Raw genomic sequence first — 17,503 nt, 5'->3', positions numbered from 1 at the left:
TTGCAAAGTAGTTTGTGTTAAAACAGGCTGCGTATATCACTGTCTCTCTGAAGTGATGCATGTACATACCATATCAATAGAAACTGTGCTGAGTCAACTGAAAGTAAAAACTTAGATTGTTTTCAAGTACTCCAGGACGGTGACAAACTAAAATGCTGAAGTTAAACACTTGGTAGTAATGAGGGATGTAAGCAACTAGTCAACTACCCGATAAGCAAATGCTTATCGAGTAGTAGAGTGGCTAGTTGCTCCCCTTTCACTCTCCCTGCTGCCTCCATCAGAGAGAAGGATCAGGGGGATGGAGAGAGTGGGAAGGAGCACAAGCCAGTGGAGGGGAAAGCCAGTTTAAAAGCCACTAAAGGCATGTTCTTGTTAAACTCCTTTGCACGGTATATTTTTAGGTCTTGTATTCAGTCTCCATATTCTAAACAGGTTATTATTACCATGGAAAGATGTACTCTTTTCAGGTAACCAGTTCCAATCTTTTGTGTATTTGTCTATGATCTGCTGAATTTGACTTCTGTTAGAGATAAAATTCTCTTCTGCAGACAGATGACATTCAGAAACTTCAGAAGAATTCTCATGCCTCTGCTGAGCAGTGGTAGGTGTTGAAGCTGAAGAGTCCCAAGGGCTGCTTGCTGTTTCTCTCAATATCCTATCCTCTGCACTATTGGAAGACAATCCTGGAAGATAATTCATAAGTCTATAACACCCAGTTTTGAAAATAAGCTAATGAAGTGAACTTGTCTGAAAAAATTTGTGAGACAGCATAAAACCCTGAAACAATGTAAACTGAAGATTTTTTTTAAAACAATTGTCTGCTATCACAATTCTTTCACATGCAAAACTTAATCAGCAATTTATATTAATCTACATAATGCTTGATGAAGCTTGGTAACTTTAAAGAACCAAACACACTCTCTCAGGTACATAGATGCTGTGGCACTGTGGGCCATCTGAGAGACTCTCAGTTTTTTAATGTATCCTTTATGTAGTGGTGTCAGTTTGCTATTTAAAAAAAAAACCACAAACGTCAAATATTTTGAACAATTTTAATCAGAAAACTATATTCAAAAAGAGTAAAAGAATGCTATGTCTCATAATGCTAACTCAATAGTCACATCCATATCCCTGTTTTGTATTTACTAACCTATCATATCCTGAATATTCAGGAAAATATCTGAAGTATATTGTTCACATTCACATTAACTCAAGACTGTGAAATTTCTTCCCCAAAAGAGATTTCCTCAGAAAATTATGTACATACTTACTGTGTGCTGATTAGCAACATCTGAAATGTTAAACATTTTTGTTCTGAATAAACATCAGTTGCCATTTGCCAAAACTACCATTGCTGTAGTTAACATACTACAGTAAAACTCCATTAGTCCGGCATCCAATGCTCCAGGACTCCTGATGGTCCAGCACCATCAGGAACCCGGAAGTGCTGGGGCAGCCGGACAGGCTTCCCCCATTCAGCTGCTGCTGAAACTGACCAGCAGCTCAATCGGGGAAGCCGGGAGCAGAGCAGCTGGGGTGCTGCAGGGTTGGTCTCATAGCGCTGCCCCTTGGGGCTGCGGGACCAACCCGGCAGCACCCCAGCTGCTCTGCCCCAGGGGTCCTCGATTCAGCTGCTGCTGAAACAGATCAGCAGCTGATTCCAGGAAGCCCAGGGCAGAGCAGCTCTGCCCCGGGCTTCCTGGAATCAGCCGCTGATCTGTTTCAGCAGCGGCTGAATCGGGGACCGCTGGGGCAGAGCAGCTGGGGTCCTGCCGGGTTGGTCCCGCAGCCCCGAGGGGCAGCGCTATGGGATCAACCGGGCGGTACCCCAGCTGCTCTGTCCCAGACGTCCCCAAGAGCAGCTGGAATGCTGCTGGGTTGGTGCCATAGCGCCGCCCCTTGACACTGCGGGACCAACCCGCAGCTGCTCTATTGCAGGCATCTGCGATTCAGCTGCTGCTGAAACTCACCAGCAGCAGCTGAATCAGGGGCGCCTGAGGCAGAGCCAGACTATCGTAAGGGGGGGCTATGAGGGGTCTGGGGTGGCATCCCCTCCCACCCCACTCCAGACCCCTCATAGCCCCCCCTTCTGATAGTCCGGCATATCTGATAATCTGGCACCCCCTGGGTCCTAAAGGTGCCGGATTATCGGAAGTTTACTGTAATATGTTTAGCTTAATAGATTTGAAAACAAAATAAAGCGACAGCCTTAGAACAGGCATTATGAGTGTTTATGCTCTATTTCAGAGGGCAAAACTAACAAGGCTTAAGTCAAGTTTCACATTAATCTTCTTTTAAAAGACCTCACTAATGTTAGAGTATTAGATTCATTTTCCTTTACAACATTGTAAATAAAATCCAGTTAATCAAAAATATTTACCAGTATTAGCAGGGCTTAAATCTAACTTTTCACTGGGTAAAAAACTGCCACTAGAAATTGTTGTTGAAGACAAATAACCAACGACTGCCTCTCGTTCCTGCAGAGCAAAGCTGGTTGACCATCCTTTAGAAAGTGTTACCTAGGGTCAAGAAAATATGTCTGTATGCAGTGCTACAGTCCAGACAAACAAAAATTAAAATACAAACACTTAATTTTGAGCTCAGTTCAAGTGTAGAAACCTTCATGATTTGAACAGTCAGGCAAAACGAAGGTTCATCATTGCTCAGTAGAAAAATCTCACACACACGCTCAGTAGAAAAATCACACACACACACACACACACACACACACACACCCCTCTACCCCATATTGCTTCCCAGAACTGTACGGAGATCATACACCATGTAAATCAGGTAATCTACTGGTGCTCAGATTTGGCTATTTCTCATCATAGATCTGCTTGAGTAACAACAGTGCAGATCTCAGAGGAATGTAAGTGCAGTATAGGAAAGCATGTTTATTTTATAGATGACTTGCAGAGTTAGACTCATGGGTTTGAGCCTTTTTTGGTTCTGTGTTTCATATACATGAATTAAAAGGGACAAATTATTTGAATAGTTCAAAGACTTTGCTGCTGTCTTTTTAAAGTGTTAAAAAAACAGGTTTCAATGACAAAATTAGGGCTGTCAAGAAATTAAAAAAATTAATTGCGCGATTAATTGTGTATGCTGCCCTTTTGAAGCGCTGCCACAACGTTCCAAAGGGGCAGTGCTGAAGAAGCCTGGGATCAGCTGGAGTCCTCAGCTGACCCCAGGCCACGTTGTGCTGCCCCTTTGAAATGCCTGAGTGGCACTTCAAAGGGGCAGTGCCACACAGCTGACCCCAAGCACTGCCCCTTTGAAATGCTGCGGTGCATCAAAGGGGCAGCTCTGCTCAGAGCCCGGGGTCAGATGGGGACTCCAGCTGATCCCAGGCTCCTATTGTGCTGCCCCTTGGAAACGCCCTGGCAGCGCTTCAAAGAGGGCAGCGCTGCTGAAACACCTGCAATTAACGAATTACAAAAATTAACATGTTAACTGTGTTCTCTGTTAACTGTAGGTGTTAATGCGTGTTGACAGCCCTACTAAAAATCCTCTATATTCACACTACTTCTCCAGTAGTCTATGAAAACTTTCAGAAAATAAATAATAAACAAGACCTGAAATTCTACTGAAAAAGGAGCAAAAATGTATGCATGTTTTATACATCATAAAGCAACAAAATTATGGCATAAATAACTCCTTCCTTGCACATAACACTTTGTACCTTCAATTTCATATTTAAAATTAATAAGAAAGGTTTAAGAAATAATAAGTCAATAGAATTTAAGTTAGTATAGTTATTTTAAAGACATGATACATGAATTTCTAATATAACTAACCGTACTATCAGGTATACATGATGGCCCAGAATCTGTAATTACTCCCCTTCCACCATCAGCAGCACAAACTGGTAAATCTTGACTCATGACAACAGACTCCTTGGGGAAGGCTAAATACAAAAAATATTGCAAAAGTAAATCAAGACCAGGGAACAGCTACAAATCCAATATTACCAAATTTTAACACTAGATGGCTACAATACATTAGTCTTGCTGCCACAGTTCCTATAGAACAAGGCTATTCAACTATGGAAGCCCTGGGAGCCACAATGATACTTACAGCACATGCGGAGGGTGACAACTTAAGTGTGGTTGCATGTACATGCAAATATATATATATGGATATATATGTGCAAAAACCTTTTCACACTGATAGGCATGAACACACAACATACAGGCCCCAGTTAAGTCAGTTCTGCTGATAATAAAATGCAATATTTACTCATTTCCACCCATGTGACAGCACTTTTGATGAGCAATGACAGTCCAGGAATTTAACTACTAAAACACATATCAACCCAAATTGCACCATAAATCCAAACTGCATCGTGGGCCGCAAACAAACAGGCTGCAGGCCGCATGTGGCCTATAGGCCACATTTTGAATAGCCCTGCTATAGAACTTGTTTATTTGTGTCCATGTCTACTACTTCTTTATCACTTTTAAAAGACTATCTGCTCTACTGTGTTACTTTCAAGAACAGTAACTGCACTGATAAATACAGGGTGGGTTTTCTTAGCTGGCTTTTTCACCGGTTGCTAGGGATATGTTCTCTTCTGCAAAATATTATCTGAAGAACTTAATCAGCGGGGGAATCAGCAGGGGAAGTGTACCATCAAGAGTGAGAAGAAAAAAACCGTTACCCCCTTGGGGTATGTAGAGGTCTTCCAGGGAGTACCTCAACTCATCTAGAGATTTGTCTAGTTTCAGAAAAGGCGACATGAAAAATATTAGCAAAGTTAGTACAAACTAAAATTTCATTTTTTTATTAAATGGTAAAAATAAGAAAGGAAGCAACTTTTCAACAACAGTGTACTGTGACACTTCCATGTTTATGTCTGATTTTGTAAGCTAGTAGCTTTACGTGAAGCAAAATGTGGGGGGATATACATGACAAATAAGCCTCTTGAAAAAGATGGCAGGCTGGAAAGGTTGATAACCACTGAATTAAAAGATCAAGAGCTCTCCATTTAAGGCCTACTAGTGAACAGACTCTCAGCTCACCTCCTATATCTCTACAGTAAGAAGCGGATGATAAATGTTGGTGGAGTAATAAATAATAGGGAAAAGGCAGTAATACAAAGTCATCTGAAACGCCTGGTAATCTGGGCTCATTTAAAAAAAATGTGATAATGTAGCCAAATGCAAAGTTCTACATGTAGGAACAAGGCGTGCATGCAAGATCTATAGAATGAAGGAATATATTCTAAAAAAGCAGTGACTCTGAAACAGGATTTAGGGGTCAATAGGAGTTCCCAGTGTGATGCTGTAGCAGAAAGGACTAATGCAATTCTTTGATAATTAAACAGAGAAACAGTAATGAGATGATTTTACCTCTGTTTATAGCACTGAGGAGACAGATACTGAAAGACAGTGTACAATTTTCATGTCCATATTTTCAACTAGATGTTGAAAAATTGAACAGGGTACAGAAATGAGCCACAAAAATTATTCAATGTGCCTTACAGTGAGATATGAGTTCAAACTACTTAGTTCATGAAAAAGAGAGACATGATTTGATCACAGTGTATCTGTGCCCTTTACAAAGAGAAAACACCAGGTGCTGAAGAGTTCTTCAATCTAGCAAAGAAATGCATAATAAAAAAAAGGCTTAGAGCCAAAGCCAGACAAATTCAAACTAGGAGCCAGGCAAAAACAATTTTAACAGTGATGGCAATTATCCATAGGAACAAACACCAAGGAAAAGGATAGGAGTCTTCCTCTTGAGATCTTCAAATTAAGACAGGATGCTTTTATAGATAGCATGCTTTAACTAAACACAAGTTATGCTCTGCCCCCTACTCAATGTGCTCTTGTGGGGGCTAGGCTCCCAAAACTGGAATTTTCTGGTCCAGCAACATCCATGGTACAGCAGGACCACAGATGTTCCTTCATCAGAGAACCCCAGTAGCTTATTGGCAGGAAGGCAATTCAGGAGGGGCCACGCTGAAGCAGTGGGAGGGGGCAGGAGCTGGCAGCAGCCCCCGACAGCCTGCAGCACTGGGACCGGGTCAGGGCAGTCCCTGACAGTGCAGGATCAGGCCGGCGACAACTTGTGGAAACGGGACCAAGGCTGGGTCTGGCAGTAGCCCCCAGTAGCGTGGGGCTAGAGCCCTGGACAGCCCACAGAAGCGAGGCCATAGTCTGTGGGCTGCCACAGGGCAGGAGCCAAGGCTCTCGGCAGCCCGCAGCAGAGGGTCCCTGTCTGGGGCTGGAGGAAGCCCCAAGAGCATGGGGCCTGAGCCCTGGACAACCCATGGAAGTGGGGCCAGAGCCCGCAGGCTGCTGCGGGGCTGGATCTGGAGCCTGAGCCCTTGGCAGTCTGACCAGAGCCAGCCCCCGGCAGACTGTGATACCATGGGGCGGGAGCCCCATATGGCAGCGTGGGCTTCTGGAGCTTGGTAGGTGGTCCAGCTGGTGCAGCACAAGCGGGGTCAGCGATACAGCAAGGATTGGAGGGAGTCCTTCCTCCCATATCTGGCAAAGTTGGTGCCTGGGGGCTATGGCCAGGACCCATCTCTACTCCAGCAAATTCCCTGGAGGGTGCTGGATCAGAGATGCCCAACCTGAAGTAATGTTAATATCACAAGAATAAGCATGCATAACAATGAATAAATCTTTCACATACTGAGCAAAATTAATTGCTGATCTCAGAGTCAAAGAGAAATTTATCTTGAACTCATTGCTTAGTTATAGTACTAGAATTAAGAACAGTATGTAGAAGATGGCAACAGAAATTTTAAGAGCACTAGTTTAATTGATTTAACTCACTCAAGAACCAATGGTCTCCCACACCCTCTGGCATCTTCAAAGGATTCTTATATTCCAATATGCTGACTATTTCACTGTAGCAATGAATTCAAGTACTTTTGCAAAATTAAAGCTAGATTACATCTTATTTATTTACTGGAAGTACTGCTGACATGAACTAGGGCAGGGACCCATTTTAGGTCAGGGGCCTTTGAAGCAAAGACAACCAACCAACCAACCAACCAACCCGTGGCCCCAGACTGAGAAAGAGAAAAACATTCCCCACTGGAGATGTTAAATTGAGGTTCATTGACTAGTCAAGTAGTCAATGGAACTTCCATGGTGCTTCAGCATTTTAAAGGGGCAAGTGCCGCACATGGATCAGCTGTGCAGTGGCTGTCCCGGGGTTTCAAAGAAGCAGCACCGCACAGCTGATCCAGGCTCAGCTGTGTGGCTCTGCCGCTTTGAAGTACCACTCCCCACCCCTTTGTTGTCTCTATCTCAGAGGTGTGGAAGCAGGCTCTTTGCTGGCCAGGCCTCTTGTGCGTATTGCCATCCAAGCAAAAGGTCAACTTCCCCTTGATGAAAACCCTTACACTATGTAACTTAAGGGTCAGCGACGAACAGGAACCAAAACCAGACATAAAAAGTTCATGTAAAGTTCATGCTGGTTGTGCTGACTGTGCCATGCCCGATAAGGCAGAAAAGGAAAAACAGGAAACCATCTCACCCCCTTACTCCTGTCACTTATCAGACAGGGTCTGCTAGCCTATCACAAAAAGCGCGCAAAAGCTCTCTATAAAACAGCTTCCCCTCCTGTATCAAATTGAGGAATCCCGAATAAACATTGGATGGCGGAATATGAGCCAGGTCCGAGGACTGATCACCCGAGGGCCACCTCCCGCTCACCGAACCAAACGAGTTCCTGTAGAGCGTAACGTATACCAAACATAACGAATACCAAATATGTTGTTGTTGTAGTTTGTGTGTCTGTTAAATGTAAGTATTGTTATCTGAAATTGTTTAGAGGTATTGTTAAGTAGTAGTGTTAAAAGTTTTAGATAAATGATTAGTCTTATAAGTAAGACTGATGTAAATGTAAGTGTTAATAAACCCTAGTCCCTTGTTAACAACTATTGGGATTTAGAGAAACCTCAAGGAATTTTCTTCACTGTATTGCATTTTGCTTATTGGACATTCTAATAATTATTTGGTGCCTACGTATGTAAGAAATTGATAAAATCATAATTTATACGTAGAAGTCCTTTAATAAAAGTTTAAAAGATATTTAGTAATAGTTTGCCTGTTCCTGCGCCTTCCTGGGACTAGCCACATTTCCGAGCCTTTTACTTTAAACCACAAGAGGCAGCAAGGGGGGGGAAGAGGAGAGAATCGACTAGTCAACATCCCTATTCCCCACATTCCCCTCACACATCAGAGCCTAGAGCGGCCTAGGCTAGTAGATTGTGTGCCCCAACCCCAGAGAGGGAAATAGGGGAGGCTGCCAAGGGGCTGCAGTGCCATTTGCAGGGTCCCCAATGCTTGGGGACCAGATTCAGGCAAGCCAGGGGGCACAACACCTTTCATAAACTAATAATAAGAATTTGAATTAACATTTCCAAGACAATACCATGTTTCAAGCAAGGTTCCTAAACTGAACACCAATGTGACAATGCAACCTGCAATAATGCCTCTCTGTGCAGGTATTTCGGATTAAAGTGGATAGCTAAGCAAAATTGGTCCCTGACAAGAAACAATGTTCGGTTAGCAGCTCTGATAGGAATGTGAATGTGGATGTAAAATAATCACATCTGGAACAACGTTAACAGAATTGTTTGGAATTGGGAGGTGACCAGAAGAATATGGAATGGTGCTTAATGCTGAAAAATTTAAGACATTTTTATATAAAATCTAGTTACTACTTTAAATCAAAATACTTTACAAAAACACAACTATTTATAAATATCTATACCATAAAAACACAGAATTGGATGACCTCTCAAGGTTCCTTTAAGTCCCTGCAGTCATGGCGGGGCTGAGCACCCTCTAGTCAGACCATTCCTGACAAGTGTTAGTCTAACAGTACTTGCTCTTAAAATCTCCAAAGATGGAGATTCAACAACCTACCGAGGCAATTTATCAGGCTTACCTACCCTGACAAAGTTTTTCCTAATGTACACCTTAAACCTGCTTTGCTACAATTTAAGTCCATTGCTTCTTGCCTTACCAGGAGTTAAGGAGGATAATTATTCCTCCCTCATCCTTGTAACACCCTTTTAGGATACGTGAAAGCTGTTAAGTCCCCTCTTAGTCTACTAGTCTTCTCTTTTCCAGGCTAAAACCCCCCAATTCTTTCAATCTTGCCTCAGAAGTCATGTTTTCTATACCTGTAGTCATTTTTGTTGCTATTCTCTGGATCTTCTCCAATTTCTCCACATCTTTCCTGACATGTGGTGCCCAGAACTGGACACAATATGCCATGAGAAGCCCAATTAGAGCAGAGAGGAAGAATTGCTTCTCATGTCTTGCTTATAAGCACTCTTGCAAATGAAACCCAGAATTATGTTTGCTTTTTCTGCAAGTGTCACACTGTTGACTGATATTTACTTCTGGTCCACTATGTTCCCTAAATCCCCTTCTGCAATACTCCCTCCTAGATAGCCACTTACCATTTTGTACGTGTTAAACTGATTATTCCTTCCTAAATGGAGTATTTTGCATTTGTCCTTACTGAATTTCATCCTACTTATCTTCAAGCATTTCTCTAGTTTGTCCACATCATTTTTTAATTTTAATCTTATCCTCCCAAAGCACCAGAACCTCCCTCTCCAGCATAGTATCATCCATAAAACTTAGTAAGTGTACTTTCTATGCCATTACTGAAATCACTGATGAAGATACTGAACAGAACTGAACCCAGAACAGTTCAGGCAACAGTTATCCAACGCGTTATGCACCCACTTTATAACAGCACCATGTAGGTTGCCTAGCCTAGTTTGTTAAGGAAGTCATGCAAGACTGTATCAAAAGCCTTAATAAAGTCTAGATATACCACATCTACTGTTTTCCCTTTATACACAAGGCTTGTTACCCTGCCAAAGAAAACTACAGTAAAACTCCAATTGTCCGGCATCCAGTGGTCCGGCACTCCTGATAGTCCAGCACCAACTGGAACCAGGAAGTGCTATGGCCAGCCTGACAACTGGAGCTGCTCTGCCTCTGGCTTCCCCAAGTCTGGTCAGTTTCAGCAGCGGCTGACCTGGGAAAGCCGGGGGCAGAGCAGCTGGAGTGCTGCCGCGTTGGTCCCGCAGCGCCGACCCTCACCTGAGCGGCGCTGTGGGACAAACCTGGCAGCACTCCAGCTGCTCTGCCTCCGGCTTCCCCAAGTCAGCCGCTGCTGAAACTGACCAGCGGCTAACTTGGGAAAGCCGGGGGCAGAGCAGCTGGGGTGCTGCCAGGTTGGTCCCGCAGCACCGCCCTCTCCCATGCTGCTCAGTTCCCTGACAACCCCTTCCTGCTGCCGATCTCTCATAGCCCCCCTTCCGGTACTCCGGCGTATCTGATAATCCGGCACCCCTTGGGTCCTAAAGGTGCCGGATTATTGAAAGTTTACTGTATCAAATTGGTTTAACTGTTACAATTTGTTCTTTAAAAGTGGATGTTGACTAATACTTATCTTATTACCGCCTACATATTTGCAAATGGATTCTTTAATTATTTGCTCCATTATCTTTCCAGGTATCAAATTTAAACTTACGGGTATATAACTTCCTGGGTTGGCTTTATTTCCCTTTTTATAGATGAACACTATTGATATGTCTACACTACGGGATAAGATCGAATTTAGATATGCAACTTCAGGTACGCAATTGATGTAGCTGAAGTTGAAGTACCTTAATTCGACTTTTGGCACTGTCCACGCTACTGGAAATCAAAGAGAGCCCTTTGACAGCCCTTACTCCTTGTGGAAGCAGGACTACCGGCATCAACTTGAGTGCTAGTCTCAGTTTGAATTAGCGGGTCTTCACTAGACCCGCTAATTCAAACCCTGGAAGATAGACAGCAGCAGCTTCAATCTTCTCTGTAGTGTAGACGTAACTTATATTTGACCTTCTGGAATCTTTCCTGGGTTCCATGATTTTGCAGAGATAATACCCAATGGCTCAGACACCTCCTTAGTCAACTCTTTGAGTGTTGTAGGATGCATTTCATCAGGCTCTGGTGACTCAGATACCTAACTTGTTCTTTCCCTACTTTAGCTTCTGAACCTAACCCATTTTCATTGGCATATACTATATTAGTTGTTCCCTCATCACCAACCTCCTTGATAAAAACAAACAAGTTATTAAGCATGTCTGTCATTTCCACATTTTCTGTTGTTTTTTTCTCTTCATTGACTAACCACGTACAAATTCAGATTTTTATGTAAAGTGACTATAGTCAAAATCTAAATAAAACCAGAGTTATTCAAAGGAAAATATTATATGGCTGGCCAGGATACCAAACTCAGTTTTGAAATTCAGGACCAAAAGGATGAAAGCATCTAAGACTACAATTAAAAGAGGCGCAGAGGGGAAAAAGCTGCACAATATATTGTTCTTCAATAATTACCACCCATTCCACAAGTTGTTTAGTTTTGTGAGACATCACCATAATATAGGGGAATAAATAAGAAAAGCTCTCAAATATAATCTGTAAGAGTGATTATTCCATTTACATATATGTGGAATTAAGCTTCAGTGGCTTTATATTTACACATGCAATGTGTGTATATGAAACCTCTGATAATTGCATCAGACCCACTGTACATCTTCTAACAAATCAGTTCAGACATAGTTCAAGTGCTGTATATTTCACATATTAAAATGATAATTGCATATACCTTTAAAAAAGATGGAGTGTCTTACCTGGGCCATGTGAACTACCTGCATCCACCATCAGTCCTTCATGCCATGAATTAATTAGCCCAGTATTGTATTTTGGGTTATCATTAGAACCTTGTTCTTTGCAATTTGTGATGGGTAAGTCTCTTTCTTCATGAACAGATTCATTGTTGCACACGCCAGACACTAGCTCTTCCGCAGATGAAATGAGAGAAGCTTCTTCACCAACTGAATCTGTTTTATCTGAATTTGTAAATGTTTTTATTTACTAATGGTAAGAGGTAATGTTTCAGCTTTCATAAAAAGACATGCTGCATTGAATTGTGCATATTGTACTACAGAAATACAGTAATGAATTTATAAACTGTTCCATTTCAATTGAACTGTACAAGCACACGCTAAAATGCATTTAATTTAAAATGATACTGTGAACTTGAACGCAAGTCAGTTTAAAAAAAAATAAAACTAATTTACTGAGTCCCTCTGTCCATTTGTGGGGTTTTAGAACCAGGTTTCCATACTTTTGAAAGACGTAAGCAATTAAGGACGCTCTCTCACTTTCAAGGGAAACAACAGTGAAATGGACTTGTCTACAATGTGCTGTCAAATGTTCAAAATATTATTTCCTATCAAAAACGTATGACTGGAAAGGACCTTGAGAGATCATCAGCCTAGTTCCCTACACTGTGGAAAGACCAGGCATTACATGTGTCAAAAGATGATTCTAGGTTTATTTAACTTGTTCTTAAAAAGCTCAATGATGGAAATTCCACAACATCCAAAGGTGAATTGTTCCACTGTACCCCTACAGTTTTTCCTAAGGTCTAACCTAACTCTACCCTACTGCAAAAGTAAAGCCTATTTGTCCAGTAGGCTAGGCTGGGGAAGGGACAGCCTTTCCAAACTGCCAGGCATGACCCTGGGAGGGGTATACAAATAACCAAGTCCTTGAAATTAAACTGCATGCAATTTGCCTTTTAAGTCTGTATGTAGATTGTAATTGATTCAAGGAAGGGAATAGTTAACTAGTTATAAATACTACAGCATATTTTTTGCTACTATATAAATAATAATATCTGAACCTCCAAGCTACAGCTGAGACCACTAATTCATCCTCAACTATCTCAAAGTCTTATAGGAAAGCAATGTCTAGGCTGCATGCTTCTTGCGCAAGAAGCTTTTTGCAGAAGAGACCTCCTGCAAAAACTTCTTGCGCAAGAGTGTGTCCACACTGCAAAAGCTCATCAGAAAGGGATATGCTTTTGTGCAAGAGAGCGTGCAGACTGCATGGATACTCTCTCGCAAGAAAGATCTAATTGCCATTAACAGAATGGCCACTAGGGCACCGGTGCGTCTTTCGATAGGCTGTTTTTGCGCAAAAAACCTGTTTCCTGTCCCCACACACCTTTTTGCGCAAGAACTCTTACACAAAAAGGAGTTATTTCCTCATAGAAAGAGGAATACTTATGTCACAAAACCCCTCTGTTCTACTGATTAACTGTAAATTTTCTTGCATAAAAACGCGCTTGAAGAGTGGACACTCCGTGAGTTTTTGTGCAAAATCTCTGCAGTGTAGACATAGCCAAAAATGCTAATTTCTTACTTCAAAAATTGTATTTCAGGCAAAACAGAATATCTAGTTAGGGATGGTTTTTTTTTTTTTTTTTTTTTTTTAACCTGTAAAAGAAATTTTGCCACTCGTTGGTGTATCTAGCTCTGGTATTACACTTAGTTCATGTTGTTCCAAATCTAGCCCTAACTTGATTTTAGCTGGAGGTGGTTTTGAAGTTTGCCATCGCTGTTCTCTTCTCAGAATTCTTTGAGACTCTTCTGTAATATAAAAAGAATGTTCTGCAGTTTATATTTTTGCAACATACTATAAGCAGTTAAAGATTCAATTTAAGGGAAAGGAAAAAAAAATAGTGAGCAGCAGTATTATAATATAAATGTCCTCACCAATTTGCTCAGCTTGATTGATGCTTTGCGAAAGCAATCTATTTTTGACATAGTTGTTCATATCACAACAATTAACTTCTTGAGATTTACTTTCTGCATCTTTGAAAGGGTAAGTCGTCAGACTGAAATGGTCAGAATTATGTGTTTCTGTCATCTTTCTGTATGTGACAGATTCTTCTGTCTTAAAAAAAGAAGTAACAGTGGCTAAAGATTATTTTCACACCCATTTTACTAAAATTCTATTTTTCCTATGTGTCTCATACACTATACATGAGCTCTTTCCAGAAGAACCAAAAGCGCAAATCAGCAAAACACCTAAACACGTGAATACTTGTTAGCAGTTAATTAGTTGCATATTTAAATATTTCGTTCACTTGGGCCAGAATATTCTGTTTCTTGCTGGATCAAGTCCTGAAATGATATTTCTATTTACTTCTCAGTTACTAATGGTAGGAATTTTAGTTCTCTAAAGACTGCAAAAATGAAAGGCAGAGAGCCAAAGCAGCATGAAGGGAATCTTTGCGATGCCTACTATTCTCGACCAGTTGAAATAAAACAAGGCAAAGATGTTTTGGTATATCCAGCTTCCATAGAGAGACTCGCTTAACCCAATGATACTGTGGACTATACTGGACAGAGCTGAGCAAACAACAAAGTTTTGGTTCACTGTCTGAACCAAAACATGTAGAAAAAGAGTTCATTTGGAAACCAAAACTGAATTTATTTTAGATTCTTTCTTAAACAAAACGGCTATGTCTAGACTGGCATGATTTTCTGCAAATGCTTTTAACGGAAAAGTTTTTCCGTTAAAAGCATTTGTGGAAAAGAGCGTCTAGATTGGCACGGACGCTTTTGTGCAAAAGCACTTTTTGCAGAAAAGCGTCCGTGCTAATCTAGACGCTGTTTTTTTGCGCAAGAAAGCCCCGATCGTCATTTTCACCATCGGGGCTTTTTTGCGCAAAACAGTTTTTAGCTGTCTACACCGGCCCTCTTGCGCAAAAGCATTTGCGCAAGAGGGTTTTTTCCCCGAGCAGGGGCAGCATAGTATTTGCGGAAGAACACTGACAATCTTACATTAGATCGTTAGTGTTCTTGTGGAAATTCATTCATAATTGGAAAGCACGACTGCTGTTCAGAAATAATTTAACAAAACAAAAATCAGATAAGAAATTTAAAAATCAATTTTCCCTGTTTACAGATTTAAAACCAATCTGTGCTTTTTATGAGTTAGTTATCTGACAGAAGTGTTTATTAGACCTTTGGGCTACGTCTAGACTGGCATGATTTTCCGCAAATGCTTTTAACGGAAAAGTTTTCTGTTAAAAGCATTTGCGGAAAAGAGCGTCTAGATTGGCATAGACCCTTTTCCGCAAAAGCACTTTTTGCGGAAAAGTGTCTGTGCCAATCTAGACGCTGTTTTTTTGCGCAAGAAAGCCCCGATGGTCATTTTCGCGATCGGGGTTTTTTTTGCGCAAAACAGTTTTTAGCTGTCTACACTGGCCCTCTTGCGCAAAAGCATTTGCGCAAGAGGGCTTTTGCCCGAACGGGAGCAGCATAGCATTTCCTCAAGAAGCACTGATTTCAGACAGAAGGAAGTCAGTGTTCTTGCAGAAATTCAAGCGGCCAGTGTAGATAGCTGGCCAGTGTAGACTGTTGCTTTTGCAGAAAAACTTGCCAGTCTAGACGCAGCCTTAATGCTAGAGCCACCATTTAAAGACGGTAAAGATAAACAAAAATGCCTGTAAATATTCCAAAAACTAACTCCTTCCATGAATACAACATTCAGAGTTCCGGCTAGAGACAAGATTAGCACAATTTCTGTGCTATTTGACAGGGAGAGGCTCTTGTGGCTCATCTAAGAGAACCAATGATTGCAGATCACAAAAGGTCACAGTTCTCTAGTTTGAACGTCAGTTTCCGGAAAGGACAAATGCGTACCCTCAAAGTCTGCATACTACATGGTGAAATCTGCTAACTGACAAAGTTCACTCTCTAGCCTGGACACCTACTAGCGGACAACTCATATTACATTTACAAAACATACCCGCTTACTAAGAAAATCCTGCAAAGCTTCCTGTTGTTTCTGCATCTGTTCCTTTAATTTAGCCTGCTTATGTAAAAGCAATTCTTCCTGCAGTCTCTGCCTAGAAAGAAGAGCATCTCTTTGTACATCCAGTTGTTCTTGCAGTTCTTTCAAATGATCTTGCTGAGCTTGGATGCTCTCTGAAGAAGCCAGTACTTTTGCTCTCAACTTTAATATATTGGAATAATTTAACAAAGATGCACCTCCACTTTTGGGCGCAAAAGACTCTTGGCTTGCCCCAGTCTCAGATTCATCAGGAGATAATGAAGTAAGGTGTTGAAAAAATTGGGGGATAGACTGTTCAAAGGTTGTCTTTATGCTGCTCTTTGCAGGTACCTGCCGGTATTCTGAAGAATCAAATGAGGCAGTCTGAGCTATTGGAGGCCCCTCTGCTGCTAGCATATCAAGTGTGGTAAGATGAGACTGTTTTTGTGTTTCCCTCTCTCTTGGTGAGTTTAGCATTTCTTGAGACATTACTGACTTTTTATCAAGGTACAGGGTTCCTGAAGGCTCAGATGGCTCTTCTGTGGGCAAAGCTGATGTGACCTGTTTTATCTGTGCCTCTGTTTTCATCATACCTGAAGTATCTTGTGAGGTCATCATGACTGACCCTGGAAGTTCTCTCATCTGATTATTAGAAGTACCCAACATTTCCATCTGTTCTTGGGAAGGGTAACTCTGTTGGGGCAACTGAAATTGCCTTTGATCCAACTGAGACACATCTATAGGTCGTAACTGTCCAGGAGAGCCCATAATATGCCTTTGCTCATCATCTCTCTGTTCAAATGGTTTTTCTAACACAAAATGTGTTCTTGGATGTGTGGTTAATGGCTGAGCATATTCTTGTACTTGAACTTGTACAGATGACTGACTAGCTGATGGATGATCTTTATGAAGTACTGCAGGGCCATGCATTTGTAAAACTGATTCATGGGTAGTAGGTTTTAAGTTAACAAATCTTGACTGCAATGTAACTGCAGAGCTTAATGGCATAGAAATAGACGGATATCTTTGCTTCAACTTATTCTGATATTCCTGCAACTGTTTTCTGGCTTCTTCAACTGACTGTTTGTGCAATCTAAACAGAACAAAAACATTTATTCCCTGTGTAGCATGAAGACAGTTTTCATTATTCAAACAGCCTTCAATTACACAATCCACCCAAGATGCTAATGTTACATGCGGAAGATACCTGTTTTGCTGTAGAAGACATCGTTGATAGTTATGAATCATCTGTATATGATTTTCCTCTTTAAAACTGCTAGTTTCAGGCACCACAGTAGTTTCAGTCTAACAGGAAAAAAATCGTTTAAGTGGGAAAATTCAAACATGTATAAACATGTTAAATAAGATGAATACTAAGCAGCAAGTTCTCACTCTCTCTCAAAGCAGCAGAAGCCATTCTGTACTAGTGTACGTTTGGAATCTATAAAATTTTAGCCTGAGGCTGCGGAGATGGAGTGCAGTTCCGAGAACAGTTGGCCTAAGGCTACATTTTCTCCTGCCAGACTGATATTATATTCTAGCGCATACTGTAGATTTCAGATTTAATGATGCCAACAGTGATCTGCAGCTTATTTCAGAGAGGTACAAGAATCCAGCCACAGACTAGGGGACCAATCATCCAAGATGGCTCCATGTAAAAGGAGACTAGGGGCCTAGAAAGATGGCGCCTCAAGATAAGTTATGAGCAACAATTAAACCATACACTCTCCATATTCTCACTTATGTAACTGTCCTTCAGAAGTGATGCTAGGGGCTTCTGTGTAATCAAAAAGGCAGGGTTTTTGTAAAGAACAGTTTCCCTTTCC

General features: G+C 41.4%; 1 protein-coding gene, 1 long non-coding RNA gene and 1 other non-coding gene across 6 annotated transcripts in view; 1 reads left to right on the top strand and 2 right to left on the bottom strand.

Annotated features, from left to right (window-relative positions):
• Positions 1–17,503, bottom strand: part of CEP295 (centrosomal protein 295) — an 83,673-nt gene that overhangs the window by 26,713 nt on the left and 39,457 nt on the right. For 3 of the 4 annotated variants that reach the window (XM_075919300.1, XM_075919301.1, XM_075919303.1), the window contains 8 exons: positions 16,885–16,982; positions 15,654–16,770; positions 13,610–13,790; positions 13,331–13,483; positions 11,678–11,896; positions 3,801–3,910; positions 2,381–2,519; positions 444–683 (listed from right to left, as the gene is read on the bottom strand). In XM_075919300.1, the coding sequence (XP_075775415.1) occupies positions 444–683; positions 2,381–2,519; positions 3,801–3,910; positions 11,678–11,896; positions 13,331–13,483; positions 13,610–13,790; positions 15,654–16,770; positions 16,885–16,982 (2,257 nt within the window). The remainder of the gene's footprint in view (positions 1–443; positions 684–2,380; positions 2,520–3,800; positions 3,911–11,677; positions 11,897–13,330; positions 13,484–13,609; positions 13,791–15,653; positions 16,771–16,884; positions 16,983–17,503) is intronic. The other variant, XM_075919302.1, reaches the window with a different exon arrangement.
• LOC142826547 (uncharacterized) overlaps positions 1–17,503 on the top strand; it is a 50,945-nt gene that overhangs the window by 21,550 nt on the left and 11,892 nt on the right. Inside the window, exon 3 of the long non-coding RNA XR_012900749.1 lies at positions 16,025–16,104. This is a non-coding gene — a long non-coding RNA (uncharacterized LOC142826547). The remainder of the gene's footprint in view (positions 1–16,024; positions 16,105–17,503) is intronic.
• LOC112544604 (small nucleolar RNA U2-19) lies at positions 2,755–2,837 on the bottom strand. The gene has a single exon (XR_003087945.1). It is a non-coding gene; the product is annotated as a small nucleolar RNA U2-19 (small nucleolar RNA).

This window comes from Pelodiscus sinensis, chromosome 1 (genome assembly GCF_049634645.1).
Source record: "Pelodiscus sinensis isolate JC-2024 chromosome 1, ASM4963464v1, whole genome shotgun sequence".
Lineage (NCBI taxonomy): Eukaryota > Metazoa > Chordata > Testudines > Trionychidae > Pelodiscus > Pelodiscus sinensis.
Note: the sequence above shows the minus strand (reverse complement) of the source record. Positions and strands in the feature narration are given on the sequence as shown.